Raw genomic sequence first — 27,130 nt, forward strand, 5'->3', positions numbered from 1 at the left:
TCGGAAAGTCCGGACACTAAAGGCTCAAGCGCTGATAGGCTTTGTTCAAAAGTGCTCAGTCATCACGATCATTATGGCCAGATCCTGCACGCTGATTCACCACCAACCTGGAGAGCCTATCCGAAGACACTGGTGAAGCATTTTATTCTGCAAATACTCTCCCTCCGTAGCTGAACCCTCAAAAAGCCAGACCATCCATTAATAATATCCCATAAGATGATCCGATAACTCCATGCGGTCCTTACATAACCCATATAAGTCTGTCTTTGTGTATGATTCACGGTACAGACAATTACCCCTGAAATGCTTCTACCACTTTTTTGCCTCCATTCCCTCTGGAGGCTGTGGTACAACCTCCTTGCTCCCAACGGATTTCCAGTCCGTACTCAGCACAGTTCCGCCGCTCTCTGAGTAGCTCTTCATCATGGCCCGCTTGGTATCCGGATCAGCACCAGCATATAACTTCTGGAAAAAGCTGTGCGCGGCATCAGCACCTTCCCCGTCATCATCAAAATCGTTGGCTAGTTTGTCCCAATTTTTTGCACCCGTCCTGGAGGAGGTGGGGTAGGAGGGCGTGGCTTCTTTGGGTTTATCCGGCCTGAGAACTTCGTCAGGTATGGACGTGCTGGCGTCTTCTGGCAAGGACGCGGGTCGGTCGCTCTCAAGGGCTTTCCATTTGCCGGGGACTGCCTTCTTAAGGACCACCTCAACTTTAGTAGGAGTGATGCGGTAGGTAGAGGTTGAGGGATCAACCTCCGCATACAGGGGATCCAGAGTGAGGTTGTAATCGGATGCACCGGCCGGAAAAGAAATTGTTAGGGAATCGTTCTCGATCTCGATGGTTGCCTTGTCTTTGGGCACCCCCTTCGCAAACAAGGTGATTGTTACTTTTTCGGGTGTGTCGTAATAATCGTACTTTATTTTGTTTGCAGGCGTAGGCACATTGGCCGTGGCTGTAGGCGTGCCGCTGCTGCTAGTCGCTTTCGAGTCCGGCAACGCCGCTTTTGTCGCCTTTACTTGATTTTCTTCTGGTAGAGGAACGTCCGGTATCTCTTTTACTGTCGACGTTGATGCAATATCGGAAGGTTCCAGCTTGGCCAGCTTTGCTGCAAGCTGCGACTCCACCAGTGGAAGACGCTTGTCCGGCTTGTCCCCGTCCATCTTTTTGACCAGTTCGAGCACGACCTTCGCATCCGCATATTTTCCAGAAGAGAAGAGAGCCAGAAAACGTCGATATTGGGATTCTCGGATCAGTTCGCGTTTTTGGCGGTTATATGCAAGAACAACAGCGGTTTCGGCATCGGCCAGTGCTTCTTCATATTTCGAGGCTCGTTGATAAGCGACAGAACGTTGAATATAGTAGTCCACGGCACGTGCGTTATGCGTTATTGCTTCTGTAAACTCCCTGATTGCGGTTTCATAGTCTTTCCGCTCGAGGGCGGCTTTGCCGCGAGCATATTGATCCATATTTGATTTGGAACGAGCTGCGGCGTGGACTCGAAGTGCTGGGCACGGAAACAAGGTTCTATATCAGACTGCGCTGAGTCTTCAAATGGGCGATGTATATAGTCCCGCTGGGCTTTTGTGAAGTGTCCCGGTATACAAGTACTTCGTGGCAGCACGAGATGGGGAAGAGGCACAGTTCATAGAAGACCATGGAAAGTGAGTGTGGCTGTTGCCTGGTCAAAGCTCCATCTTGCGCTTACCACGTTGAGGCTAGTAGATTTTCGCCTTGCTCCCGCCCTGATGTGTCGTCTCCAACGTTAACCACAGAATACAGTTCCAATATAATCTCAAGCATCTTCTCATGCCTCATAGGCAATTTCCATTCAGCACACAAACCCATTACTCACGCCCGCGTGTCGCCCATATTTGCAAGGACGAAGTCAGTTTAGTAACATTTGGTACGGAGGTTTGGGGTCATCCACGTGCAAAGGAAGCTCCAGAATGGTCACTCCGTTTGCAACGACATGAAATATTCTCACCCAGCCAGCAAACACCACGGTTTGGCTTTCACTTGTATATCTCCACCCCAACTATTATGGGGTCTGACTGTTTGCGAAATCTCGTGAAGATATATCCTACAAGTCTTCTTACCTGACAGGTTTATTCTTACCCTAGGATACCCACCAGTTTCCCATCTCGTGCTGTACGGATATGGGAGAGACACGGTGTATTGGACGGCTGGCTCACCTGTTGAAGCGACATCCCACTTGCCCAAGTCGGATTATACGTTGCTCCGGTGGTTGTGGAGTGGCCACATTCCTCAGTCTCCCTTGCTCGTACGCTCCGGTAGTAATCGCTTTCCATTTCTCCCACCTCATCTACATTCCGCACTTCTTGTTTCGGCGGCAGCCAAATAGTCAACTATTCATTTCCTATGCTTACTCCGCTTTGTCTCATGCTTGGACAAACACCGCCCCCGCAAGTGTGCTGCGCCATTCGTTTCGTGAAGGAGGCCGAGCAGGAGAAACAGGAGGAGCATCAAGTTTGTATCTATGCGAAAATAACTAACCATTTACATTGGCGAATGAGTATTCTGGGCGCCGTTCGGGACGAACTGAAATCCCCTCCGCAACGTTCATCGATACTGAACAGACATCGAAGCCTACGCTCCTGAGGGGACGGAGTCGTAGCCATAGGGTCAAACGGTACTGCAATGTCTCAATTGAGTGCGACAGCCTTAGCGGCGGTTTTGACTGGGATTGGAGTAGCCTGGCTAGGGACCGTCGTCGTTCTCGTCGTCGTCATCATTCGAGCGAACCAAAGACACAAGCGGGACCTGCGGGATATTGAAGAAAGGGGAGTCGTGCTTGCCCAGTCGCATGCAGAAGAACGAAAGCAGCAAAAATTGGCGCGACCGCGCGCAGTTCTCCGGCGCAACGCAATCCTGCCGTTCAACGCAAAGTCAGGATGGGGAGCATTGCGTTCTGTCGACTCTGTCAACTCGGCTCAGACACCACTTCAAGACCCTCCTCACTATGTCCCTCAAAGGCCGTCACGTCCCAGGAATCCCAGGCTTTCGTGGCCTTTCTCAGCGCGTCGAGCCTCAGGAAACTCTCTCCAGATGAAAAAGATGCGAGTCTCTGTCTTGTCAACAGTCATTGAGAGCCCCAAACCGTCACCACTGGTCCCCATATTGAGCAGATCATCACTTGGCGGAGACACTCCATCGCCAAAAAAGAGTGGAAGTCGTCCCAGCTCCGACCAGTCTCTGCTTCAGCATCATCCTGCACTTCGAAATGTACTACAAGAAGGACGATCGCATGCTCTCACTGCACGACAGCCGGAGCCTATCCGTAGGAGCTTGACCACCAAAGACGTCTCAAGAACGGAGCCTGCTGTGCGGCCCAACCGTTCAAAATCTGTCGCGGGGATTCCCATGACAGATAGGAATAGCAAGACGTCTCAATTGACACGTCCTCTCTCCCACGACAGAGCAGCGAGCGCGTGCAGCCAGACTTCAGGCCATGTGCCGAATGCCCCCATACCGCCGCTACCATTGGAGGTTGCGCGTCTAAAGAGCCAGGAACGGAGGCGCAGCCAACTCTCACGCAGTCCTTCCCATGTGTCAGTGTCGAGTCAAGGATCTGCTGGGAGTTCAATTTTGGCAGCTCACTCCAGCCCTATCTTCCCCCGCTCCCGAAACTTTCGCCTACACGCCGTATCCAAGCGAGATTGGAGGAGCTCAACGATGGTGGGCCCCAGGGCGCAGAAGGAGGTATCTCATGGGAGAAACCAGCCCTCGCAAGGCTCCATACGGAGCAGTACTGCTCGTCTCAGCGTGGAAACCGCCTCCGATGCGCGACGGTCACAAGCCGAGAGCAGGAGCTCTACCATCACCAGTGGGTCCAGCACCCAATCTGTCCGAGTTAAGACTGCAGAATCGGTGACGCTCAGTAAATTCTCAACTCCATCCTGTAGCCCAGTTACTGTACGAAGCTATACACCTCGGCGCAAGTCTGGACCGCAGGTCACAACTTATGGATCGCCTGAAGAACGCCATAAGACGCCTGCATTTCTGCAGAACGGCGCTGGGAATTCCAGCGTATTGCAGCGCCAGTTATCTCAAGCATCCACCCAGGCCTCCTCAACTCGAAGCAGTAATGGCAATCCCTTTCAATGGGACCCTTCGCCGCTATCTTCAGGAAAGCCGTCCGCGATGAAAGGAAGCCCAAGTGCAAGGAAGGGGCATCGACGACAAAACTGTGTGCGAATCTCACTCGCACCAACCATCCTCGGACCGCCTAGCAGATCACCGAGCCCATCCGTAATGAACGACATACAGGAGGAATCCCGAATGCTTCTTCGGAGAAGAGAAGCAGCATCGGCCTTGGATTTTCCAGCACTAGAGCGCTCCCTCGGCCACCAAGCAGCTCAACCTTTGCACCAGATCTTAAGCTCACAACTGCATCGCTTCGGGGTTCCCTGACTCCTCGCTCATCCGCGCTTGCCTTAGCACCAGATAATCATGCCCCGATCGTACCGCGAAACAGCTCCATGGCTGAGAATGAAAGGATAGGTTCATGCCCGCTCCTCATCATCCCAACATTCCCGACTCCATGCGACGATCCGCAGTCTGTTAATACTGGTGGGTCAGCACCGCCCACTTTGGCATTGTCTCGGCCTTCCAACGAGTATGAGTCTGAGCTCTGTCCTCTGCAACCCTCATCGCCATTCGAGATCTGCATCTCTGACCTCGCCTCATCCCCGGAGCGTCCATTGCTCGCAGACGAGAATGATCGTACGCCAACTAAAGATTCGCTGGCCGCAGATTATCCTGCAGTTAACCGGAACAGGGAGACATCGGGATCAGCTCTGGATTCACCACCGTGTTCACCCAAAACACTGAGGCATACCTCTTCTCCGCCTAGTTCCCCAGACCAGAAGACAGAAGGAGGATACGGCTTAGACACTATTGACCCGGCAGTGCTTAGCAAAGACCCATTCAGCACGCTCAATAGCGGCTTCAGCGTCTCAGCATACACGACGCAAAGCGCTTCCAACGCCCAGCGACAAGACTACCCAATACCCAACAGCCCCAGCTACACCAAATCCATGCTCGAGCCCCTCCTCGAAGCCGCGACAATGCTCTCCAGCCCACCATCCCATAACAACGACAAGAATACAACAGACTACGCAGGCTTCGAGCCACTGCCCTCTCTCCAAACCTCCCCCAGCTCCACATACTCCCGCCCATCACCATCTCCGCCACCATCGCCGTCTCCCTCCACCCGCCCACCCTGCCACCGCGGCCTCGAAACGCAGAACTCCCATCTACCACACCCTCTCTGGACTTCGCCGCCATGCCCACCCTAACTCCCTCCCTCTGTGGAACCCGAGGAAGTCCACCCCGACCCCTGCGTGCCTCCATAGCAGCACTTCGACGCATGAACTCGGACGCGGAGAAAAACGGCAAGGATAAAGCTGGGAGGGGTGAGCGCAGATATCTCAGGCTGGGAAGACAGGATAGCATTGCGTTGCCCGGGGAGGAGAGTTATCTCGATGAGTTGGATGATGAAGAGTCGGGACCGTCGGAAGATGGTGCAACGTTGGATGAGGAGGAAGGGAGGAGGTTGGTTGGGAGCAGTTTGCTGGATTGGGAGGAAGAGGCCACGATGTTGGAGGTGGAGGAGGAGGAGAAGAACGCGAGGGAGGGGAGCGGGAAGGATGCGGTGGCTGGGGCTACGGAAGCGGGTTCGTCGAGGCAGTCGGAGTCCAGACTCAACAGCACCGCCGACGGTTCCAAAGAGGAGGACTCTCAGGATATTGCCACCGTCGGCAACGACAAGAGCGAGTGCTTGACTGATGCACCCGAGCAGAATCCACCCACTAAGCCAGACCCCAACCGCAGCTCCAGCATCTGGGAAGAGGGCGAGAAATTCTGGCACTCGACACCCCCGCGACCACCCTCCATCCCCTTCACTTTGCCCAACAAACCCAAAAACCACAACTATCTCCCTCTCTCCTCCTCGCCACCCTCAGCATCCATGTCCTCGTCCCCAACTGCAAAACGCCAACGAGGAAGCACCAGCACAGGGAACGCGATTGCGGCACCTCCACACAGCCATCGACCCAGTCTCGGCGTCGGCAACGGAAACGTGATGGCGATGGGCACGCCAACGAGGAGGAAGCGCGCCTTTGAAGTCGTCAGGGATGCCGACGTCGACGACGCGGGAATTACGATTTCCCCGACGCAGGTGGAGAATCACTCACCTACATGTACGGACAACGTGGGAAGCGAAAGGATATTTCGCTTCTCAAATGATGATTTTGCGTCGAGGGCGTATGAGCAGAGCCCTTCGACAAGGACAAGACGAAGGCGGACGGAAGGACAGATAAGAAACCAAAGGCATACCCCTACCACACCTACGTCTTCCCCTAGCGCTACTTCTCGTCGCCTTTCGACTCATGGTATCCACTCCTCTTCAACCACCGCCGCATCCTCATCCCCCACACGACCCACGACATCCCACCGCCCGCCCCTCCCGCTCGCCTCCGCCCCTTCGGCGACATCATCAGCCACGCGGTACAGGAAGCGCAGCGCCCTCGCCGGCAGGGAAGTAGGGACGCCGAATGTGGTGAGGATTAGGGTACAGCCGCCTAGTGGGGGGAGTGGTGCGGGTGGGGACGTGGGCGGGACGCCGGGGAGTTTGTATGATGCGGAGGGGTTTTTGAGGGGGTAGTTTTGTTGATTGTAGGGGTATTGTAAAGAGAGAAGGGGAGGGAAGGAAGAGAGGGAGAGAGGAGAAGGGTGGAAAGGGAAGGGAAGGGAAAGGGTTACGCGGGACTGTGCTGGGAGACGAGTATGGTGGGGTGGAGACAATAAGGCAGGGCTGTGGTTGTGATTCAAACACTGCCGATGCGTACCAGTGAGACAGGACACTGCAGAGTTCTTCTTTTCTTTTCCTTCCTTTTCTTATTCGGTTTATCTCCTACTTATCTGCGTCTATCATCCACAGCTTATGATCGACGGTGTTGGAGGAATATAGTGATGACACAAGCCATATCACCGGGATTGAATAGCATTTGCATATCCTTAGCACATTGGCTCCTAGCCTCTATCTCAAATAATCATAGTGTTTGGTCTTCTCTATCGCTTTTCCCTTCTATACCTGCGCAGAGCCAAAGTCTCCGTGACAACAAATCACGTGAAGAATCCGCATGCGTCCCAGAAGAGGACGGACAAAGAAACTCCAGTACTACAGTACTCACTTTCAAACTCCCAAAGGACGACGAAATCCTCAAGCCACGTACACGATAAAACCCAACGCATACCAGGCCAACTCCTCGAGAGATGCACGTTGAATGCAAGGAAGGCGGCAACAATCGTGAACGATGAACACCTTGGAAAGACACAGCCTGCATTACCTACTTACCTATTTACACCCCTGTGCAGTTGAGCATCGACCCCAATCTTGAAGACCCCACGCATACCCGACGTATTTCGCACTGATATCTGTGAAGAGGAGGAGGAGGAGTATGTGACCAGTTATTCGAAAAAATCAGGTAGTAGAACTCAGCATCTCCAAGATGAGGAAGGCAAAGAACGGAAGAAAAGAAAGAAAGTGAAAAAAGATGCCCTCGCTGGGCATCCCGGACTCCACCCACCATCCCATATGCTCGCGATCCAAAATATCAGGCTCAAAGCCCACCAGGTATCCCATTTTGTATGACCTGCCCCGACCCCCAGCGCCAACCTTGCACCCCCATCCATCCATCCCCCGGGAATCACGAGCCGGAACCCACCCCCTCGCCAACGAAAGGCCACGCAAATCCTTTTTCCGAACATGACAAGGTCTTTACGTATCAAGGGCCGAAAGCAAGAAAAGGGGAAGATGTGCAGCGAAAAAGAAAGTGGAAACAGTACAGTCTGGGAGTTGTCGAAAAGAGATGGACAGCCCAAAGCAGAATTGTATCGAAATCCAGAAGTTGCCCGTTGTTGTCTTCTTGTCCGCGCTTTTGTAACCATCAGAAGCCTTTTGGGACCCCTTTCCCTGAACCCGCCGAAATGAAAATAGCAAACTCCGTTCCCCCACCCCCAAGCAAGATCTCCAGTCTAAGGTCTCTCCCGTTTTCCATGCCAGATAGCCCGATAAATGCCACGAATCTTTTGCCAATCTCAAGGAGAAACCCGGAATTTCTTCCCACACCGCCCATTCCATTGCGCCATGCTAAAGTCGACTTCGCGAGAGAGAGGGTCCAGGGAGGCGATTACCTATTTGCACGATTAACCCTGGGTCTTGGTTGGACCACCCTGGGGCTGGTTGCGGCGGTCATCATTCATGGACAGGGCACCGAGGTTCGTCGACAGGAAGTTGAAAGGGTCGTTGCGTCCATCGCCATTGGGAGCGCCCTGGTTTGCGGAAAATTGATCGGCACCGGTGAATGCAGCCTCAGCCGCACGGCTGTCGAAAGGAGTCGAATGCATAGGGCCATTGGGATTATATACAGCCGAATAAGGCCCAGCCGCACCCATTCCCGAAGGAAGCGCGTACGTGCTGGGTGGTGCGCCGTACTGCTGCGCCGGGAAGCCTGCGCCGGCACCGAAAGCTGCAGCGCCGAAGGGGCCTGGGCCGGGATTGCCGGCCATGGGAGGCGGGCCCATGCCGTAACCAGCTGGTGTGTCCATAGGGTTTTGGAAGCCGGCCTCGGGGGCAACCGCGGCATTCGCGCGGCTGGAACCGCATCGCAGGCAGTGGACATTCTTCGCGAAGTTGTGGTAGCCGCACGTCTTCTCGCCGCACTTCCAATCACCGGCACGGAAGGGGACCTGGTTGGATCCGCGCACATGGCCAGGGGCGCCCATTCCACCACCATGTACCATGTGATGAGCAGGAGGCCCCATCATCTGCTGAGGGGGATAGCCATAACCATATCCCATAGCTTCGGCCGGAGGACCTGGGATAGCGGGGAACGAGCATCGGAAGCAGGCCGTGCGACGTTGGAAGTTGGAGAAACCGCAGGATGGGCAATTCCAGTCACCGGGACGGGGCCGGTTCTTACTAGGAGGAAATGTCTCTAGAAGCTCACCTGCATACTCCAGCACCCGAGGAGATGAGGGAGACACCTCGATCGCCTTGTCGTTGAGCGCGCGGCCGTTCATGCAGAGACTCTCGGCGGCCTGGTGCATGTCAGAGTTATGTAAACGAAGTGGGAGATGGAAGGAGACGGGAATGCACATACCTCTTCATGCGAGGCAAAAATGGCGAAACCGCGGCCGGTGGGCTTGTGGGGATCGGGCGTCTTCAACGTCCAGAATCCGACGGGCCGTCCGCCGAACTGGGTGAACCAGCTTTCCAACTCCGACTGCGTGGTATCATGAGGAAGGCCGCTCAAGTGCAAAACCTTGCTCCGTTCGGACAGGAAAGCCCTGACATCAGCGCGTGCGTCCATTGGCTTGGTGAGTACGTCGGGATGTTCCTCGCGAGGTTGGGATTTGCGAAGGAGGCCTTGCAGGACGCGGGCTAGCGTGACCGCTTCTTCCAAGGCGCGGCGGGGCGAGGCAGGGGCCAGCGCTTGCAGGTGGAAGGGCAGGTTGTGCTTAATGGGCGCAGACGACTGCACGGGTTCCACCTCCAAAGCGGCGCAGATGTTCGTCAGGGAACTGGGACCGAAGGGCAAGGACTCGGGGTGATGTGCTTGCCAGAGCTGGTACTCGTGACGCAGGTCAAAGCAGCGCGTGTGCTGCAGGTAGGCGGGCAGCACCACGGCTTTGTCTCTCGCCTCGCGTGGCAGTTGTACCCGGAGGTCCCATGCGTCGAGCGTGACGAAGATGGCCTCGAGCTTCTTGTCGGCAATATGCTCCTGGTAGAACTTCGCAAACCGATCGATAGCTTCTCGGAAGGTGCCGGCGTTGCGGACGTTCTCCCACGTCAGGGTGGTCAAGCTCGCTAGGGGAGACCAACAGCGTTAGTGTGAAGGATGAGAGTGAAAAGGGAAAGACTTACTGCACAGAGCCGTGATGGGAGTGTTGATTGGCTTGACAAGCACATTCTCCCTATGCAGCTATATCGGGGTCAGCGGAGTGAGGGAGCTCGACGAGAGGAGCAGCATACCTCCTCGCAGGTGCGAGCATCAAGTAAAATCCAGCCAAGCTCAATCACCTCTGCCGAGTCCTTGGTTACGTAGACACCGTGTTCGTCACACGTCGTTGCTACGTGAATCACAATGTACCGATCCACGGCTGGCCCATTGGGGGGCCCGTGAGGGGTGCTCTGGGGTGTATTCGATGCCATTGTATGCAGAGACAGGTGTCGAGATGACGTGCAAGCTCACAAGAAGGAATCTGGTGTCCGCCAGAAGCGTCTTGTGCCAGCGGGAGAGATGTGGATGGAAAGGAGGTATGGGAGGCGGGGAAGCCGTCGACGGCGGGCTCCGAGTGAGAGAAGGAGGTAGGTTGAGCGGGCGATCACGGACCGGACCTGCGTTTGAAGACGACGAGGAAGAGGGACACGGGAGAGCTCAGGGACGACAGGCCGAGGGCAGAGTCTATGAGTCGGACAGGAGCTTAGGGAGTCGGGGGATCGGAGGAAGCTGGTGCGAGCGAGTGGAGCAACAGCAGGTCGGGAAAGATGCTGTACTCTTCTTTGGGGCCTCGAGGGAGCGATGCACTAGGCCGTAGTCGAAGCAGCAGAGGCTCAGGGATGGCGATGGGAGAGCGCAGAATCGACCCTTGGGGAGGAAGAGAGGTCGAGGAGTCGTGGTGTGTGGACTGCGGACGCGGCTCGCGGCACCCCCGAAGATTCTTACGAGTGGAGGGTCCGAAAGTGCCTAGCTCCAAACGTACCGTTTGGGTTGTGCTGGATTTAGTACAGTAATAGGTTATTGTGGAGCTTCTGCTGCAGGCACAACGATGAAGTGAACTCTCCACGCTGCATTATCGTATTGTTCAGGTTTTATTGATGCAGGAAAAAACACGACAATCAATAATACCAGGCATCGCCCGACTCTACATACCCCTTCGTTATTCGACACTGCCAGCTCATTCATTCACAGCGTGGGCACAGCTGTCGAGGCCCATTCATAGCTGCCAAGCATACAGGCTTGGCGTCATATTAGGATTAGGGATTCTGGCATCTGACGAAACAGCGCTGATGCCCTCTCCCTCTCTCTCCTGGCACGCCACATTGTGTGTCCAACACGTTCGTTCGGCAGTCAGGACGTGCCGTTATTTAGCTAAGCGTGGGGATGACTTTCCAGGTTCGCTTGGGAGATTCAAGGCATGGGCGAGCTTGGGCGAAATAGTGAGACTGCGAATAGCTCTGAATGCTCCAGATGAAAATGATATCTATGACTGATCCGGCTGAACATGTCAATAAAACGACGTACTGCAACTGGACACGGCACAGGAGTAGGCGGCTTGGGAGACACCCGTACCTAGCTAGGTAATCCGGAGCAAGACGAGGTCTTCGCTAGTCCAGGACAATGTAACCGTCCACCGATGTAGACAGTCCTTGTAAGCTGTAAGGCTACTCAGACATGTGTAACCTCCATCCAGTACCTCGATAGGCCTGCAGAGTGGCAGTACCAGAACGTTGTTGACGGGCCGAAAAGGGCCCCAAAATATGGGAGTCTGTCATGTATTGGAATCTGACTAAGCCAGTTACACCTCAACGGGGAATGCACCAGAGTCTCAAGGGCATGGATTATCGGACCGATTAGGATGGGGAAAATGACAGCATTATACAGTATGGACTGAAATAAGTTTCGAAATTGAAGCTCCTCCATTGCTGTTTGCAGGAAGATGTAGGCGTCTCCGTTCAAGTGTTTCTTGACGTTGCTGAAACCCCATTCTCTCCTCCCCCCTGTTTCCCAATGATCCACCACATCGCCGTGTTGGCCGTATACACTCCTTTCCTTCCTGTGAGACTCGTACACACCTGCACTGGCTTTATTAACTCCCCTGATGCGATGGTGACGCCTCTAACCAGCGTATGTAAGCGCCTCCCAACCGCTAGGTCGTATGTACACCGCCTCGCCGCTAAACGCCGGCGCTGCTCCTCCGCCAAACACCAAACACCACCAATCCATATTATTCATAGACCATCCGTGCTTGTCGCACAACCGCCCCAAACTCTCATTTAATCTTCTATTCGTCTTTCGCGAAGCCTGTACCCGTCACTCTCCCCGGCGCCCGGTTTGCGATATTGCTGCTTTTAATTAACACGGCGCCGCCAATTCTGCCGGGTTATACCAAGGAGGAGAAACAATGCACAGCTCTCCGCATGCTTCCCCGCGCGACAGGTACGTGGATCCTGGGTGGACCTGCGTGGACAAGGGCCTCATTACAAAGAAAATGATTCTGGCTGCCAACGACTGCAATCACCTCCCGCCACCATGTTCTCCCTCCACAAACACCGTCTCTCCGCCCATTCGGACCAGTTTACCGCTCCTCCCGTCCTCCTGAATGTCAATCACGCCCACTGCTCAGGGATAATTGCCTCTTGCACCGACTTTGACTGATTTTTTGACCACCAGCTCCACCCCCTCCCGCATCATGGGTTTCATGAGACGCCTCCTCCGCCAGAAGAGCCCCAAGCGCAAAGAAGTGCGTACACGCGACGACTACCACGCCTTCCAGAGCACATACAATGGCCCGGACTGCACTGCACGGCTGGACGACAAGATACTGCGGCGCATCTTTGAGGAGGTCTGCCCGCATGCCATGGACGAGAGCTTCGACAGCAGCGAGGAGTCAGGCAACGATGGCTGCATGACTTGCGATATGCGCGACCTAGCACATTGCGCCCTGACCAAACGGCAATGGTATAGTGTTGCCGCTGGGTTGCTGTGAGTTGCCAGCGTCCGACCCACCTTCGCGGAGCAGGGAGGAGCTGACTATGACCAGATACAAAAGCATCCGAATTGATGCCGTCCACTACTGCGAGCTCGAGGAGGTGTACGCCGAACAACGCAAGCGCAAGTCCCGTAACGGCGAGGAAATCGATCCTCCGACGACGCGATTGCTGCAGCTCTGTCGAACAGTGCGGGATAACCACTACCTCGGCCAGCGTGTCCGCTTCCTCAAACTCCCCTACATGACGCGCGAGTCCTGCAAGGCAGACCTTGCTCGAACCGTCTCCGTATGCCCCAACCTCGAATACGTCGACCTGCCCGACGGCTTCTACAACGGCGATTCCACATGCCACACCCTCCGCCAAGAGCTACAGGCGCGATGCCCGCACATCCGCAAGATGAAGTTCAACGAAGGCGGCGAACAACTGCTCGACTCCATCCTCCAAGGCGCCTTCCAGGAGCTCCGCGTCATCGAAATCTCCAAGATCCAAATCGAACCGAGCATCCTCCGCCGCGTCCTCGGCCACCTGTCCTGGCTCAACGAAGTGTCCTTCTCCAACGTGTCCTGGCTCAACGATTCCTTCTTCCACGCCGTCAACGGCATTCCCGACTTCCCCGCCCTGGATACCCTCCGTTTGAGCAAGATCCGGAACCTCACCCCGCAGGGCCTGGAACAATATCTCTCCAATCCACTATGCCGCGACATGCTCCGCACCTTGCACATCAAAGAATGCCCGCTCCTCACCGTGCCCACGCTCCACCTCATCCTCCGCTCCGCCACGTCCCTCGAAACCCTCGAATACATCTCTACAGTCTCCACCTCCCTCCCCATGGACCCCCTCCCACCACTCACCTCGCGCACCCTCCGCACCCTCAAATTCGAAATCCTCCCCTCACCGCAAACCGCAAACGTCATGTACCCGCCTCAAGAATCCCACTACCACTACCTCACCACCTCGCTCCTGTCCAACTCGCTCCCGCTCCTCCGCAAACTCTACGTCCGCGACCCCACCTTCCCGGAATCCCTCACCATCGCTCCCCCGATCCGCCCCTTTGCGGAGTCGTCGCAGACCGCGCCGCCGCCCAGGGGCTTCACGCAACCCCTCGAGGTCTTCTCCAAGGGTACAGACGACCTCGAGTGGATCTTCACGTCCATCATCCCGTTTGACGCGTCGACGGGCCGTCGCGGTAGCCTCAGCGGCGGCCGTCCCGTGTCGTCGTATTCGGCGCACAGAGGGCTCGGGCCGCAGTGGGGTGGCGAGGCGCGCAAATCGATTGTCGTTCCCAATGGGTTCGGGGGGTTCTTGGCCGTGCCGGCGGCGGACGATGGGAGGCCCCGGAGCGCCGGGAGTTGGTCGCATGGGGGTGGGGAGGGCGCGAGGCGGCTGCAGGGCCATGGGTATAGTATGAGTAATGGGAGTGTGAGGAGTAGTTTTTTCGGGGGCGCGGGGCGGGAGAGGAGGGGGAGTAGGGCGGATTTGTGGAGGTAAGGTGGGTGGATACGGTGTTTGGGTCGGGAGATGAAGAGTGTGGTCTTGGGTGATTGCGTTGCTGTTGGTGTCGTTTTGGCCATTATGTGTCGTATCAGCCCGTTGGATGACGTTTTTTTGGTGTCGGTTTGCTCAATACCCCCTTCGCTTGATTACATAGTCTGGGGATTTCTTTTCCCCTTGTTCTCTTCTGTTGGCTTGGAATGAGCATAGCAGCAGCTCAGCTATCCTTCCTTACTAGCCATCTCTGCGCATCACACAGACCAATTATAAATACAAACCCGCAATTGCCGGCCCAAGAGCGGGTTTAAATCATTCCCAGCCAGCGCTTTACATAAATAGGAGCCCCTCGAATATAGAAAATTGCCAAAGACTCCAAAATCCCATTCGAATTACCACTTTGCCTGCCTCGAAGCAAACTTTGGTAAACCTCATCATGTATCTGATGCACCTTTAAGATGGAGAGACGGACAGATTGACAGCACGTCAAATGAGAACAATGGCCAGATTCCATTGATTGATTGATCCTTCCGGCTTTCCCTTTCCCTCAGTGGCTTTGAACTGAGGAGAACGTATATACTATGTATATAAAAAAAAGATATATCAGAAAGAATAGGGTATCCCCCGAAAGCCACAAACACCAGAGCACTTCTGGACCATCTACCCTTCGACGACAAGTACTCTCAAAACTCCTAAAACACCACACCGGAAAACAAGAAACACAACCAGCCCTCTAAGCCCCCTTCTCCCTCTCCCTCTCCCTCTCCCTCGGCATAGGCCCCGCGTACAAAGCCCCGCTCAAGAACCGTCCAAAACTCCTACTCCTCTGCATGCTCACGCCCAACCCACTCGCCCTACGCCCCACCGTCGCGCCCGTCCCGACCCTCGCAAGATCCGCCTGCGCGTCCCCAGCGGCACTTGCAGCTTCGCCCGTGGATCCCCCGACGGCGGCGCCGTTGGGAGCAGGCACCTCCACATTACTCACCGCCACACTGCCCCTCCTCGCCCTCCTCGCCGCATCCTCGTCCTCCTTCTTGTGCAGCGTCTCGCTCGGCAGCAGAATCGCTCGATCAAGCGCATACGGCAATCCTCTGTGTCGTCCTCGAATCTGCATGGCAATGATGATGAGTTTGGACAGCGGCTTGAACTGGCTGCTAAAACTCGCGTTGACGCCGGGGTACCCCAAACTCAAGCCGACGGTGCCGTAGGCGGAGACGATCTCAAATAAGACGGAGAACAGGGTGAAGGTGTAGTCGTTTGTATTCTGCAGGCGGGTGCCTTCGATGATGGCGATGAGAAAGAAGCCCAAGAACACGTACCACAAATCAAAGGACAGTTGGCGGCGTAAATGCATCCCGACATAGCTATGCTTTCCACTCGAACCTTCGTCGTCGTCGTTTTGGTTGCCCCAGACGCCGAGGGATTTCTCTTCGTACACGTTGGTCCGACGGAGACTGATTGCGATGGGGAAGACGGAAATGTACATCATGATGAGGTAGGAAACTTGGGTTGCAGGGTGGAGCTCGGCGATGTTGACGACGGCGAAGCCTGCGGTGCGCGTGGATGCGGCTTGGAAGAGGCCGTCAAGGAAGCGGAAGCCGCCAGGGATGGAGGTGACGACGGGATTGTGGAGCTGGAGGCGGGTGTCAGTATTCCGCCGAAGTCATGACGGTTACAAGTTCAGACCTACATCTAGGACAAGGAAGATTATGACATCGATGCCATTGAGGAGAATAAGAACCCAAAACAGCCACCAATTGGCGTTGCTCGGAAAGAGGAGCGTGAAGCACCGACGCGGATGATCGAGCAAGAAGCGCAGCTCCTCCCAAACGCCACTCCCTTCGGGTACGCATTTTGAGCAGAGCCAGACGACGAAGCGGAGCATGCAGGGAAACCCAGTGTTGCCGATGACAATAAGGAAAACGCCGAGGATCAGAGGCAGTACGGCCAACTGAAAGGATATCATGGAGTCCGGCGTGAGGGCGAAGCCCAGATCGTTGAACATCGAAGCTGGCGTGAAAAAGCCCCTGGAAAATGATTAATGCGGGTCGAACGCCAATGAAAGGGGCGCGTACCACCACACAGGATTGACGCCATCACCCGATACAATATCTGAGTAATGCCTGTCCCTTACTATCCAGGGAAGCAAACAGACCATACCCAGCAGATGGAACCCAATATAGTAACCTGCATAGCGGTCATCATTCTGCTCCGCTGCGGGCAAGCCAACCTCACTTACAAACAAGAATAATCGCCAGCAGCTTCAACGAGCGATACTCAATCCCACCCAATTCCTCCCTCTGCTCCTCGGTGAGATCAATAAACGCCGAATTCCTCCCCACCGTGGGAGTCCAGCTCAAATACGGCATGGGATCCCGTTCTCGCTCCTCCGTTAACGACCTCGAGATGAAGCTTCCGAACGTTCGCGACCTGCTCCTATTTCGCAGATACATACCCGTCGAAGGGCCTTCTGCATCCGACGACCTTGGCGCTCGACTGTAGGCAGATGGGCCAGTATTGGGTCTTATGCGACCATCGGGAGCGTCAATGGTGATGTGCTGTTTAAACGGGTGGTCATCCATGTTCAGCTCATGTGGCGGGACAGAGTTGGATCGCGCCCGCCTCAGATACCTTCCCCCATCATCCTCATTGGTGGTTTCCCTATCGAGCTCTTCGTCACCCTCCTCAATCCTCTCGGGCATGAAACCCCGATCATAGTCTCTTGGACCCGGTATCCTGAGCGCGCCGGTATCCTGTGGATTCCGCTGATTCTGCACAAATGCAATGCTCTGCTCCTTGGACCTCTGCTGCGGCAATCGTATCTCAGGAGACGCCTTCCGCTCCAGCTCATCCGCAAACGTGATATCGCGCTGAATCCCGGGTCTGCTTTGTGTTCGAGGTGATAGCTGGCCCTCATCCTTATCCTGAGCATCTCCTTTTGACTCAAAAGCACTACTACCGCTTCCCTCCAATGACGTCTCTTCATCAATCTTTCTGCCCATGGCGGAGCCATCTGCGTTCCTTTGAACGACAATGGTCCGGTTTCCGACACCCCGCTCCTCGCGCCCTATATCCCTTTCTAGATCCTGCCTCGCCTCGCTCCTCGTCCGGGATCTCGTTTTCGTCTTGCGTAGACTCCTCGCCTCGACGACCACGCTCTGGAAGCGTTTCTCGAACCAGTACAAGCGGACAAAGACGACGAACGTATTAATAAAGATTGGTGTGCAGCAGCACGTAATGAGCATGATGGCGACCTGGAAATGTCCAATTAGCTCACTCATCTCATCTGCTGATATCCCGATTGGATAGTAAGCATACCTGTTGATACAACCGGATATTATTCAAATCGATACTGGAGCCAGGTAAGCTTCACCATAACACTCGTTCCCCAATCGTCGCAACACGTACGTATTCAACCCACTCTGCGTTGCCGCCCCACTCGCGAAAAACAAAGCGTCGATGTACGCCATATTCCCGGCCGGATAGATGATAATGGATCCTAAAAGCGCCATGCCAATGATATACGTATCTGCCCACGATTAGTGCTCTACCCTACCTGGAGGCACCCTGTCCCTCAATTGGCCTGTAGGGAGGGCGGAGAAGTACATACAATGAATAGTAATGAAATTCATGCTGGGTATCCACGTCTTCCAACCCTTTTTCCCCGTCGGGAGCCGTCTCTTCAACCACGAGAACGTGGCTATCCAGGGCCCGAACATGGCGAGAGAATGGCGGTGTGATCGTGCGGCCGCAGCGAAAAAGAAGGCGAGTTACAAGCTCGCCGAAAGAACGCGTCAAATGAAAGAAGAAGTGGGCGTAGCGGTCAGTGGGGAGCAGAGTGGAAGGGCTTCTATCTTCTCCAACCGGATTGAAGATTAGTGCAATCGGAATCGGCGAAAGCTGAGGGAAGGAAGGCGGACAGGAGAGGAGACTGGAATGTTAGCGGACCGCAGCGGACTCGGACTCGGTGGTCTTGTGCCGCTGCATTGTAATTTCTGGTGCAAAATGACTTGACGACAAGCAAAAGGCGGAGGAGTTCCTGGAAGAGGTGTGACTGGGTGGCGTTGACTGTGGTGTTGCTCTGCAGGGGCGTGGGATTAGGAGATGATCGCTTTCTTGGACGGGGGAGATAATGTCATGACGCCAAGCCTGCGGGCGAATCTATCTGATCAGATCCTCGGGAGATCTGGACCGCTGACGAGGACTCAAGACCATCATACACAGTACAGCACCTTGCGCTCCGCGAACAGAATGCTTGAATCCAAGCTTTTTTTGCCGTTTATCAAGGAAGCACTGCCGGGTGGTCACGCCATTGCAATGTTGCATCCTTCCACCTCAAACAGTCAATCTACACTTCCCAATCATATCTACCTATTTCCCAAAGCGTCCAAAGTCGATATTTAGACTAGCTCGGGATGACCGAAGTATCTCACTCCGTCACACCACAACGGATTTCGAGAAGTGGACTCAGCTATTATATGTAGGCCACTCAAACGCCTGTGCTTGAGAAACACCACCAAACTATAGACTCCAAAACTAATCCATTACACGCTTATACACAACTTGAGAGGAACGGATGTCACCGACATGCAACCGCTCGCCAATGCAGTAGGTACGATTTCAGATGCTCGAAACAGCATCGATTTTCAGACTACGCAGCCTCCGTCGCCTCCCTCACAGGCTCAGCAGTGCCATTGATGCGGGGCGACACAGCACCAGATTCGTTCTTCTTGGTCCGGATGTTCAGGCGGACAGGGAAGTGGTCCTCCTCATCCTCTTCACTAGTAAGGGGTAAGAATATGGAAATAAGAATATTAATAGGGGACTCACGGTTCAGGAAGCTTCCACGCAATGTAGTCCTCCGTGCTCAGGCCCTCGCGTCCTTCTTGCAGTGACGCGAAGTCCCCAGGAGTCATCATACCGGATCTGTCACGAGGTGATCCAGGCTCAGACAGCGGCCGCGAAATCTTGACCTCGTGGGAGCCGAAGAACGCCGGCTCCTCCTCCTCCTCATACGCAGCCGGATAGGCCCGTCGAAGGGCCAACTGCCGGGCCTTGACGTACTCCATGCCCATACGCTTCCAATCCAACAGGTCGCTCAGGCGCTCAGTCCGGTTGCGCTGGTTGATGCGTTGGCGCTTGCTCTTCTTGGTGAAGTCGAACATGTAGTCACACAACTGGTTCACCGACTCATCCACGCCCTTCATGCGCCGATCGACGATGTAGATGCCGTAGTCAGAAGCATTCTCAATCAGCTCTTCCATGTAGCATCCAAACCCGGAAAGATTGGTCGTGATGCTGGGAACACCCATAACGGTGCATTCGGCAGGAGTGTAGCCCCAAGGCTCGTAATAGGAGGGAAAGACACCGAGATGAGTTCCGCGGACGAAGTCATCGTAATCAATGGGCAGAACGGGGTTGGCAGAGTTCAGGAACTCGGGATGGAAGACGATCTTGACTCGGTCCGAGGAGTTGTTGAAGAGCTGGCAGCGTCGGATCTGGTTCAGGACAGGATCGTCGTGGTCGTTGACCATGTTATGAGTGACGATGGGAGGCAGATTTCCCCTCTTCATTGCGAACAACCGGCGGCGGAGCATAATCTTGTCAGTACTCGACAAGAGCTCCATATTTTCAGGAGAGTCCTGTCCCTCGTGCCAGCTAACCGACTTCTCGAAGAGTTTCTTGGCTATGTTTCCGGCAATGACGTTGATGGTGTCGTGCAGCGATTTTATCACCGCCTGTCCCTTCAGCGCTTCCACGGTGAGTGACTGCGTCTGTGCTGGCAAGATGATGAATGCAACCACAGTCATATCCGATCCCGCGCTCTTCATCTTATGGTTCAGTCGTGCCAGTGACTCAATGAACATATCCACACCCTTATTCCGGTATTCATAGCGACCAGCGGTGAAGAAGAAGAGAGTCTTCTCGGGATCAAAGTCGTTGTGGCCATAGAAGTGACCTCGTACAAAGTCCTGAATCTTCAGCTTGGCTTGCTGGTGCAGATTCTGGAACTCGTGGGTAGCCGAGAATTTCTTCACGTTGAGGCCATTGGGCAACACTCCGTCTGGCTTACGCTTCAACAGGTGTTCGCTCTCGTATGCGGTGATGTGGGACACGGTTGTGAAAACATCGGCCGAATGCGCCGCGCCACGTTCAATGCAGTACCGGTGGTAGATACCACGTTTCCCAGCCTCGGCATCTACATCAAAGTTTTGCAGGTTGTTGTAGAAATCGACCGAGCCGGCACAAAGATAGCGACCGAGAAGGGTGGCGTGCGTGGTGAAGATGGTGGTGACGTCAATCTGTCGCTTCTTGCAGAGAGGCAGAGCAACACCGGCAAGCCACTCGTGGAAGTGGGCAATGACGGCGCGTCTTGTCTCGTGGAAGACAAACTAGGCTGAAGTCAGCGACAATCCATCACGCCCCTGCATCGGGTTCCCATACGCACCTCTCCCAAGAACCAAGCAATCAAGTAGCCAAACACGATTGCCTCGTTCGTCTCAGCATCATTAGGCGGAGATGGTATGCCAGCCACGGACCACAAATCGCCCTTCCACTCGTCGAGCCATCCGTATGCGGTGCTGGTATCGAACAGCAGGACTCGCGGCGCTCCATCGATCAGCCAGCGGCCGTACATGGTCTGTATGCCTCGGTCGTTCATGGACTTGATCGTCTTGACAAGGGCAGGGTCCTTGGGCTCCAGTTCTTCCACTTCGACGGCGGCCTGTCGATTGAAGTTAGACCTTGGCCATCGTTACGCTTGTCTTCACCTTCCCACTCACCGATTTCCTGTTGAGAGGGCCAAGCAAGGTGTATGCGGACCCATATTCTGCCGTGGTCACCTGAGCCTTCGACTTCAGCACCGAATAGATACCGCCGACTGAAGGTTGTTAGCTGAGATGAAGATGGCACATGCCTCTTGATGGATCGTACCTCGATTCGCGACTTCGGTGGCGATCTCGAAGAGAATGTGGTTGTTGACATCTCTCGGAGGTGGGGCGGATTCGGCCATTGTGTCAATCGACTTCTCAATGGAAATGGTATGTCTCGCAGACGTCTATGAAATGCAAATCTGTGAATGGTTGAGTTTTTCTGCTGAAGGCGAACAAAGATGGCAATTGTACCTGGCAGGCGTGGGTCCAGGCGCTAGATAAAGCCTGGTTTCAGAAATTCTGTACAACGGATCAATCGCAACGGAGATGGCAGAACCGACAGGAGGGCGCCTGGAGGCGTAGTTCGCAGGATGTTCTGTCCGGGGAACACAAAGAGAGGCGCAGGAGAGGTCTGACAGGGCGAAAAGGGTAGAGTGAGAAAGCTGGGCGTTGTGGTGGTTGGAGTCCGGGTCGAGGGTCCGGGCGCGACGTGGAGAGACTGGAGGGAGGGTTGATGGATGCGAGGAAGAGGCTGGCGGAGGGGTCAGAGCTTCCTTCATCCCATTCATCTGATCATCCCTGCTGCCATCCCACGCCCCGTCTGACGTCACTGCAAACCCCAATCCCGCCCCGCCCAACTCTTTAGCACACACATACCAAACCACGAGACTCGAGATGCCTTCTCTCCAGCGCGCTGACGGCTTCTTCGGCCCCAAGCCCTTGCCGCGCTGCCCACCACTCAACCAAACCGTCGTCCCAGTCCCCACAGTGCCGCCGTGAAACCCTTGCGACTTTCCGTCATGATGCGCCGTGCTACCTAGCTATGCGGGGGCCGTTGCCGGCCTCTGCAATGCAATGCCACAAGCATGCTGCACACCCCGCACTATGAACATTCATCGTAGTAGCAAGCACGGAATACACAATCGATGAACCGGGAGAATCTTCTAGACGGTGAAGAAAAACACCACAATCGAGATTCTCTGCCGAGGGATATCGAACGCCAACGAGTTGCTTGCAATCATCAATCATTATCATCAAAAAAACCACCCTCCGTTTCTTATCCCATCTTCTGAACCTCTCTCCCGCAGACCATCATCCGAGATCCACACTGTGCCGTTTATTAGCCGGCCCTGGTCCTCCGTGCTGCCGTTCCACGCTGGCGAGCAAGCTGCCAGACACAAACTTGGACGGCTCCCGCAGATCCAGCATCGGCCCTTGTGCCTTCGATCCATCCATTACTCCATGCCCTACTGCCGTGCGTCCCTGGCTGAAGCCCGTCCGAGCAAGAAGTCCGCCGGTAAACGCAATGCTGTCGTCTTCAGGGGCCCCGCTGTGCTTGTTGACTGTATAAGCTGCTAATCCCTCCCCGCGTCCCTTTAGTGACTTCGTGCGCTCGTACGCAGGCCGTGCAGGGGCAGGCGCTCGAAATGTCGTCGACGGCGGGAGTTTGATGGCTTCTTCTGGCGACGTTGCGTTCTCGACTAGAGGCCCGGCATTTCCCTCTGGGTGGAAGCCTTTGCCCTTGCGAGCATGCTGCGGTGGCTCCTTGTACTGTGGTGCCAGGTCTACTAGAGGTTTTGGCCTGTTTCGCGTAGACATGCTCCGCTGCATGTCGCTCGACGTGCGCCGGTGGTGGCTTCGGACCGACGACTGTCGTGCCAGCCCATTCTCATTGCCCGCCGATGGCGAAGTCCATGTCTGACTGTTATTTATCAGAGACGGGCCCTCGGTAAAAGGGTCTGCTGCTTTCTTCGCCTCGCTTTCTTGCAACGCGCGCCGTCGTTCAGAGTATTTTCGCCCAAGCAATCCTTCGGGTGCAAACGTGTCAGATTCCGTCTCGGAAAAAGTATTGCTTCTCGAAGTATGCTCCTCCTTTGGTGGATGGTGGGGCGCTGCGCTATCCTGCCCAAATGTACCAAGGTGATAGGATAGCGGCGGCGGGCCCTTGGTTCGCATTGACATCTTTCTAGCGTGCATCGTCTTCGAGTCTAGCCTTGCATGCGGGGCCGCTGGCGCTTCCGGTACTGGAGCGGGTTGATATCCGTCGCCGTCCTTGCGATCTGTGCTGAATTGATCCAGGTCGAGAAGTGGGAGGAAGGACCCTAGTTGGTAGTGTGAACTGACGGATGGATTGCGCGCATGTGTTGGGCCCAGCGCGCGCTGAGAGTCTCCAGAAACGTTGCGGCTAGTAGGTTTGGACTCTTCCGCAACTGGTTTGCGCTCCTTGCGTCCCTCGCCCAGCACGTGGACTAGATACCAGCTCCTCCAGCCCTGGATCTTCTTGTAAAACTCAGACGCCACGTCCCTGTCGTTCGAACAGAAGAAATGAACAAAGCGTGTTTCGTCCATGTAGATATTGGATCTTTGCTGGCTCTTGACGGCGTAGCAAATCTTCTTCGGTGGCTTGACCTTCGATAGCTTGCGCTCCGTAGGCGAGTAGATGTCAAAGTCTGTAAGATGGCAAATATTCTGACTGTCTTTCCCATCCATATTCTTGGCCATGGACAGCTGCCCCTCTTCACTCAGAGTAACGAATCGTTTCGACCATTTTCCAGGTTTCGACGAGTAGTACATCCAGCATCTCAACGAAGCCTTCTTGGCTGGCACTCCTAGGACAAGCAGCTCATCCTGATCGATACCCTCGAAAGGCGCGTCGACAATCTTGAAAAAATTGGACCGGTTGTCATCCCACGAGTTCAGCACGTCTCGCACGCTTTCGTAATTGCGCAGCGGTCGTGTCACGCCGACTTTCTGATAATTCTCCAGGAGCGTGGCAGTTCGGACATTGATAGGCTCGGTCAGGCAATTGGCGGCTGATTTTATGAGATCGAGAGCAGTTGTATCTACCGTGACCGGAAGCAAGATTTCCTGTTTGTTGCGGACGACAAGCACACGACGCTGTGATGCACATTAGCGCTCAAGGGGTGGCTAGGGGCTTTGTTCTTTTAGAGGGCTTACATCGTCTTCGGCGTTTATGGCTGAGACGGGGGCGTCAATACCGGGAACGGCACCGCCTCCTCCAGGCCTGATCGTGTTGAATTCTCGGTCGGAGCTGTCGCTCCTCAGTCGCTGCTGTTCAATTTGAGTTTGGGTCTCAGGAGAGGACGGCGTATCCTCCTTCCTTCTCCGGCCAAAGAGATGGAGGCCATGCCTCTGTGGAGACGTAGGTGGCGATCTTGTTTGTTGCGCCTCTGGTGCCTTTTTCCTGAGACGAGCCCTATGCACCTCTTCCTCTTCTTCCTTTTTAAAACGAGCCGCGCTCTCAGCCTGCTGTACCTGCCTCTGAAGTTCCTGCTCATCTTTCATGCGATGCTCTCTCTGCGCTGCTTCAGCCTCCCGCTCCTGAATCTCAAGCATTGCCCGCTTTTGTGCCTTCAGCTTCTCCTGCATGCGCCGCTGTCGTTCCGCCTCCTGCTCCATCAATTGCTTGGCCTCATCCCGAGCTGCCTGCGAGGGCTCACGGCCTACAGGCGCTGATACCAATGGCGACTCCTCACGCCGTGGCCTGGACGTGTTTGGCAAAGGTGCAGGTTCGTTGACGCGGGAGTTCGACGCGGTGTACTGAGCACTGCCCTGAGCCCGGCTGCGAGCATTCGAAGGTGCGGCAGATACGGGAGCAGCTGCGGCCAGAGGAGCCATCTGGGGCTTCTGAGCGCTCCCATGCGAAACCGTCGGTCGTCGATGATACCTCGACATACTCCGACTGACGGGTGCATCTCGCTGAAACTCGGAAGACGGCATTTGAGGAATCGCAGGAACCGGCGGAATCGGGATCGAATGTGGGTTGTCTTGTGTTTCCTTTCGCTGTGTCTGCGAGTGGTGCTGCGTCTGCTCTTGCTGCCCGCGCCGCACGCTCCTATATCTCGAGAATTTCGGTGTCGCGGCCACGGCCTCGGGAGCCGCTGTCTCAGTCGTGGCCGCCATGTTGTGGCTCGCAGTGCCCGCTGGCTCCTGCTGTGGCACGTTGCGCGCTCCGCGTCGCGTTCTCGTCGTACGCAAGGGATGTCGTCGTTGCCGTCGTTGTCGTCGTGATGCCGTCGGGCTGAGGGGAGACCTCAGGATTTCGAAGTTCTGCTAGCCAGGGGAGGAGGGGGTCCAAAACCACCTTGAACAACAACCAGCGAAGCGTTGTTGGTTGTTAATATAAGTTATTCAGTTCAGGGTCCAACCAATATAAGCACCCAGGTCATAATTGCGTTTCGTCACTTTTGCGCAGTCCCAGCTCCAACAGCGACACGAGACCTGGAACCAGGTGTCCGGTAGGTTGGGACCATGATGTGGCGCCCAAGGACACCCGTGGGCTTTTACCCGTTTGAGCAGAGTGGTTGGCTCCAGCCCAGGAAATTGCAAGTTTGCAAGAGTGTGTGCCAGCTGTTGTGGCAGGCTGCAGCAGCTGGTGCTAACGGAAGTACGGTGTATTTCTTGCATTGTCCAGTCGCAAACGTGCAAGTAGGATGAGACGTTGAATTGCTTGAACAGCGGCGAAAATTCGTCGTTGCCTCGGTCGGGCCCAAGCGGGGGGGAAGAGGTGGGGTGGCACCTGCCAAATTTCTGCGAGCGAATTAAAGGACGCATATAAGTTGCGTAAAGGTAACAAAAACCATCAAGTTACAAGTCGCTTTAGCTCACTTGGGAGAGCGCCAGACTGAAGCAATCAGAATGGGGGAGACCTCTGCTGCAAACTTCGGTATTGAACGAAATGTTGGTATCTGGAGGTACTGTGTTCGATCCACAGAAGCGACACTTTTTCTTTCTTTTTTGGTTTTGGTGAGCCCATACATGTTTTTTTTTTTGTCCTATTAATGTACCTCACGGGCGAGCCGTCCACACGGGCGAGCCGTCCACTATGCCAAGATCCCACCAAATTATACTGTCAACTACGGTATATTCGTGATGCCTCAACGACACAATAATCTACCTTCTTCAAAAGAAGCTCGTGTACAGCTTGCGATCCAGGCTATTAAGCAAGACGCGAATATCTCTGAACGGCACACTGCACAGATCTACAACGTCTCTCGAACAACACTACGAGACCGACGTGCTGGAACGATCTTTCGACATGACTGCATGCCCAACTCAATGAAGCTACTAAAGATGGAAGAAGAGGTGATTGTTCGGCATATCCTTGATCTTGACGCGTGAGGATTTCCTCCCCGGCTTGCTGCTGTCAAAGATATGGCTGATTCCTTGCTAGCTGCATGGCACCGAGATCCAGTCGGCCAGAATTGGGCTATAACCTTTGTCAAACGTCAGCCAGAGCTTACAATTAAGTTCAATCGAAAGTATGATTACAAGAGAGCCCTCTGTGAGGATCCTAAGGTTATACAAGACTGGTTCCGGCTTGTAGAGAATACCAAAGCCAAGCACAGTATCCTAGACAATGACACCTACAACTTTGATGAGTCTGGCTTTATGATGGACATGATATCAACAGGAGCAGTTGTCACAGGCTCTGAGCGTCGAGGCAGGCCAAAGAGCGTACAGCAGAGCAACCGGGAGTGGACGACAGTTATTCAAGGCATCAATGTGATGGGTTGGGCGATCCCACCCTTTATCATCTTCCAGGGCAAGCACCACCTCTCTGCCTGGTACAAGGAAGAGGATCTACCTCACGATTAGGTTATTGCAATCTCTGAGAATGGCTGGACAACAAATGAGCTTGGTCTGCAGTGGCTAAAGCACTTCAACGTGCATACAAAGTAGCGTACTATTGGCGCAGCATGTCTACTTATTCTTGACAGTCATGAGAGCTACAACTCGCTCGAATTCCAGTAGTACTGCAAAGACAACAAGATTATCACTCTCTATATGCCTCCGCACTCATCTCATCTCCTACAGCCACTTGATGTAGGGTGTTTCTCGCCCTTGAAGAAGGCATATGGATACCAGGCCGAGGATCTAATACACAACCGGATCACCCATATCACTAAGATTGAGTTCCTACCTTGCTTTATTGCTGCTTTTAAGGCT

At 54.7% G+C, this 27,130-nt stretch overlaps 10 protein-coding genes across 10 annotated transcripts; 4 read left to right on the forward strand and 6 right to left on the reverse strand.

The window, feature by feature from the left end:
- Positions 1–117: 117 nt before the first annotated feature.
- EI97DRAFT_433319 (SGS-domain-containing protein) lies at positions 118–1,630 on the reverse strand. Its single transcript, XM_033798368.1, has one exon. The coding sequence runs from the start codon at positions 1,159–1,161 to the stop codon at positions 310–312; it is 852 nt and encodes a 283-aa protein (XP_033654024.1). The 5' UTR covers positions 1,162–1,630; the 3' UTR covers positions 118–309.
- A 777-nt stretch (positions 1,631–2,407) lies between these two features.
- Positions 2,408–4,451, forward strand: EI97DRAFT_41368 (uncharacterized protein). The gene has a single exon (XM_033796805.1). The coding sequence runs from the start codon at positions 2,660–2,662 to the stop codon at positions 4,430–4,432; it is 1,773 nt and encodes a 590-aa protein (XP_033654025.1). The 5' UTR covers positions 2,408–2,659; the 3' UTR covers positions 4,433–4,451.
- A 547-nt stretch (positions 4,452–4,998) lies between these two features.
- Positions 4,999–6,774, forward strand: EI97DRAFT_41350 (uncharacterized protein). Its single transcript, XM_033796798.1, has one exon. It carries the CDS (start codon positions 5,307–5,309, stop codon positions 6,684–6,686), a length of 1,380 nt encoding a protein of 459 aa, XP_033654026.1. The 5' UTR covers positions 4,999–5,306; the 3' UTR covers positions 6,687–6,774.
- On the forward strand, positions 6,775–7,468 carry EI97DRAFT_41316 (uncharacterized protein). Its single transcript, XM_033796781.1, has one exon. The coding sequence runs from the start codon at positions 6,863–6,865 to the stop codon at positions 7,262–7,264; it is 402 nt and encodes a 133-aa protein (XP_033654027.1). The 5' UTR covers positions 6,775–6,862; the 3' UTR covers positions 7,265–7,468.
- On the reverse strand, positions 7,392–8,073 carry EI97DRAFT_41326 (uncharacterized protein). The gene has a single exon (XM_033796785.1). It carries the CDS (start codon positions 7,970–7,972, stop codon positions 7,520–7,522), a length of 453 nt encoding a protein of 150 aa, XP_033654028.1. The 5' UTR covers positions 7,973–8,073; the 3' UTR covers positions 7,392–7,519.
- A 157-nt stretch (positions 8,074–8,230) lies between these two features.
- Positions 8,231–10,238, reverse strand: EI97DRAFT_458414 (uncharacterized protein; the record flags this gene model as incomplete). Its single annotated transcript, XM_033800908.1, has 4 exons — positions 8,231–9,124; positions 9,187–9,893; positions 9,951–10,008; positions 10,059–10,238. The coding sequence occupies 4 exons, from the start codon at positions 10,236–10,238 to the stop codon at positions 8,231–8,233; spliced, it is 1,839 nt and encodes a 612-aa protein (XP_033654029.1).
- Positions 10,239–12,499: 2,261 nt separating this feature from the next.
- EI97DRAFT_450308 (uncharacterized protein) lies at positions 12,500–14,288 on the forward strand (the record flags this gene model as incomplete). Its single annotated transcript, XM_033800277.1, has 2 exons — positions 12,500–12,792; positions 12,851–14,288. 2 exons carry the CDS (start codon positions 12,500–12,502, stop codon positions 14,286–14,288), a joined length of 1,731 nt encoding a protein of 576 aa, XP_033654030.1.
- Positions 14,289–14,786: 498 nt separating this feature from the next.
- Positions 14,787–18,384, reverse strand: EI97DRAFT_467177 (potassium transport protein TRK1/TRK2). Its single transcript, XM_033801582.1, has 7 exons — positions 17,899–18,384; positions 17,697–17,817; positions 17,607–17,640; positions 16,528–17,542; positions 16,364–16,475; positions 15,979–16,315; positions 14,787–15,921 (listed from the first exon to the last, which is right to left on the reverse strand). Exons 1-7 carry the CDS (start codon positions 18,005–18,007, stop codon positions 15,022–15,024), a joined length of 2,628 nt encoding a protein of 875 aa, XP_033654031.1. The 5' UTR covers positions 18,008–18,384; the 3' UTR covers positions 14,787–15,021.
- A 175-nt stretch (positions 18,385–18,559) lies between these two features.
- On the reverse strand, positions 18,560–21,580 carry EI97DRAFT_433323 (glycogen synthase). The gene is made up of 6 exons (XM_033798369.1): positions 21,413–21,580; positions 21,222–21,360; positions 21,071–21,168; positions 20,737–21,012; positions 19,119–20,680; positions 18,560–19,069 (listed from the first exon to the last, which is right to left on the reverse strand). The coding sequence occupies exons 2-6, from the start codon at positions 21,298–21,300 to the stop codon at positions 18,940–18,942; spliced, it is 2,145 nt and encodes a 714-aa protein (XP_033654032.1). The 5' UTR covers positions 21,301–21,360; positions 21,413–21,580; the 3' UTR covers positions 18,560–18,939.
- A 672-nt stretch (positions 21,581–22,252) lies between these two features.
- Positions 22,253–25,084, reverse strand: EI97DRAFT_442432 (uncharacterized protein; the record flags this gene model as incomplete). Its single annotated transcript, XM_033799756.1, has 2 exons — positions 22,253–24,058; positions 24,119–25,084. The coding sequence occupies 2 exons, from the start codon at positions 25,082–25,084 to the stop codon at positions 22,253–22,255; spliced, it is 2,772 nt and encodes a 923-aa protein (XP_033654033.1).
- Between the last annotated feature and the right edge of the window lie 2,046 nt (positions 25,085–27,130).

The sequence above is a fragment of the Westerdykella ornata genome (assembly GCF_010094085.1).
Source record: "Westerdykella ornata strain CBS 379.55 unplaced genomic scaffold EI97scaffold_10, whole genome shotgun sequence".
NCBI lineage: Eukaryota > Fungi > Ascomycota > Dothideomycetes > Pleosporales > Sporormiaceae > Westerdykella > Westerdykella ornata.